Source organism: Gadus chalcogrammus, chromosome 23, assembly GCF_026213295.1.
Source record: "Gadus chalcogrammus isolate NIFS_2021 chromosome 23, NIFS_Gcha_1.0, whole genome shotgun sequence".
Taxonomy (NCBI): domain Eukaryota; kingdom Metazoa; phylum Chordata; class Actinopteri; order Gadiformes; family Gadidae; genus Gadus; species Gadus chalcogrammus.
This window is the reverse complement of record NC_079434.1, coordinates 13,207,985-13,210,484: the sequence shown is the minus strand read 5'-3', so window position 1 is coordinate 13,210,484 and position 2,500 is coordinate 13,207,985. Positions and strand designations below refer to the sequence as shown.

Genomic DNA, 2,500 nt, shown 5'->3' with positions numbered 1-2,500 from the left:
GGCAACAAGATCCCGGCACCCTGGGCCAACACCACCAAACCACACAAACTCATCAAGGTAGGCCAGTGTAGACGCACACACATACACACACACAAAAATGTCCACACATACACACAAACAGATATATAATGAAGACACAAAGGTGTAATACATACTATAATAAGGCTGAACCACTTTTTTTCAAGGGGGATCTTGCAAACACATGTTATTAAATAATGATTTGAGATTTCTTCTGTTAACCTTAAAGGGGATTTAAATTCATGAGTTACCAAAAAACTGCCAAAATCCAAAGCCACAGCAACCCCCCAAAGATGAAGCCCTTGTTACTAAAATGGAGGTTGTGATCAGCTCAAATGAGTCCCCCGTTGATGTGATAGACCTGTAGTTATATGTTTTTATATAAGTATCCATGAAAAGAAAAGGCGAGGACAGGGGCGACAACCTCTGGCCAGACCCCCAGCGGTGCTGCTGCGGCCCCTCCACATATGCGGTGTGTGTGGTGTGGTTTGGTCGTGACTGTGTGTAGTTCCTGGAGACCACGCTGCAGGAGCGGCAGCAGCAGGGCTCCTTCCACGTGTCCCAGGCCATCCTCACCCCAAAGGTCAACACCGTGGCCAAAGGCCTGGTGTGGGGCCTACGCAACTACCTGGTGGAGAGGTCAGTTATACACACTTTATTGTGTGTGTGTGTGTGTGTGTGTGTGTGTGTGTGTGTGTGTGTGTGTGTGTGTGTGTGTGTGTGTGTGTGTGTGTGTGTGTGTGTGTGTGTGTGTGTGTGTGTGTGTGTGTGGTCAATGGAAAGTTCACCGAAATGGATCTTCAATCCCTGAGTGAAAACTAGAAAGAAACATACATGGTATACATTTATATACACAATATTACTTGTATCACGGAGACACATGAAGCAGACAGGTCTTGTACAAACACTTCCTGCACAGCATTGACTGTTGTCAATGCTCTGTAGAGCCAATAGAGGGCAGTACAGTAAGCCCTAAGAGGGGTTAAGGAGGTGTAAATGAATTTATACTAAACAAGTAATGGCGTGACAGTAGCTATTTAACATAAGACGTCACATCCTTATAAAATATATTAATATGTAAATTATAATGGTTCTCATTGTATAATCTGATGTCCTCACTGAAATCCCCTTTCCTCAAAAAAATGTATATAATTTCTCTTTTTTTTCTAAGTATAACTTCAAAGTAAAGGGATCCCACTTTGAAGGCATAGATCTGAGTGTATGTTAGCTTAGCTTAATGTCACCACTGTTGTACTACTGGCATCCAGTACCAAACCACAGCCCACATTGAGGACTGAAGTCCCAGAACGGATACTGAGGCGAGACAGGAAGTCACCTAATTTCGTACTTCCGAGGAAGCAGGGATTGTTTATTATTGCAGGGTAAACATTTAGACTTCCTGGTTTTGTTCTGCCTGCCATTGGAGCCTGTGGATGGTTTATGGTTCTCGAGATTCCTGAGTGTTTGTGTGTGTGTGTGTGTGTGTGTGTGTGTGTGTGTGTGTGTGTGTGTGTGTGTGTGTGTGTGTGTGTGTGTGTGTGTGTGTGTGTGTGTGTGTGTGTGTGTGTGTGTGTGAGATAGTGTGTGTGTGAGTGACAGTGTTTGAAATGGAAAGTTCTGCTGTTGAAGATGATACATATATAGATACAGGAAAACACCCCACCCAATTTTGTCTTCATCCCGTTTCCCTTGTCTCTCTCCTGCTGTTACACATTGGCACGCGTTCCATACAGGATGCGTGTAATATGCTAAACATCGATAAATATTGAGTTGAGCGATGACATATTCAAAAAAAAAGGAAAAAGTTTTTTCTTGATCTGTCGTTTGAAACAAAGTCAAAATTGAAGTTATGGTTACCATATTCTGGTTATTTTGTGTTGACTCGTTATTTTAACTCATGTGTTGACTCATGGTCCGCCCTGACCCGCCTCGACTTCCAGAAACCTTCCTGCCATCATGACCTGGGTGGAGGCTCAGAAGCCCGGCGTTGGCGGTGTCAACATCATCACCTCTGACTTTGTGGAGCTTACCGACTTTGCCAACACCGTCATCAGGCTGAACAACCTGCTGCTGTCTGAGAGGGACCACAGCGGGGCTTCGTGACAGAGGACACGCCCAGTGTGGGTCATTCAAGGTGGATGAGGTGGTGTGTAAATGCTCGAGACAGTTGTGGAATGATGATGTCAGCAAGAGGACGGGACACCAAACAATTGTCATGGCAACAGGTTATCTTTGCTCGTCGTTGTTGTTCAGCGTCTGGTTATAGTGACAATGAGGTTTGCTTTGCACAGAAGCACCGAGAGTAGGAACGAACAAATGTGATTGAAGTTAAGCCAAGGAGATCGAATCATGGATGGATATTGTTGCATTATGGGATTGCAGTGGGAATTGATAAGACAGATATTGATAGTAAAGAGGAAGTTGAACTACGCCCTTCCTGCCTGATGAGAAGTCCATTGGTCATGTTCAAAATTCACCTTTT

At 44.3% G+C, this 2,500-nt stretch overlaps 1 protein-coding gene across 2 annotated transcripts in view; it reads left to right on the top strand.

The window, feature by feature from the left end:
• Positions 1–2,469, top strand: part of plcxd2 (phosphatidylinositol-specific phospholipase C, X domain containing 2) — a 6,239-nt gene extending 3,770 nt beyond the window's left edge. The window contains exons 6-8 of one of the 2 annotated variants that reach the window (XM_056584515.1): positions 1–57; positions 527–657; positions 1,959–2,469. The exon at positions 1–57 is cut by the window's left edge and continues 54 nt beyond it. In XM_056584515.1, coding sequence (XP_056440490.1) covers positions 1–57; positions 527–657; positions 1,959–2,121 — 351 coding nt within the window. In that variant the 3' untranslated portion in view covers positions 2,122–2,469. The remainder of the gene's footprint in view (positions 58–526; positions 658–1,958) is intronic. The other variant, XM_056584516.1, reaches the window with a different exon arrangement.
• Positions 2,470–2,500: the final 31 nt, after the last annotated feature.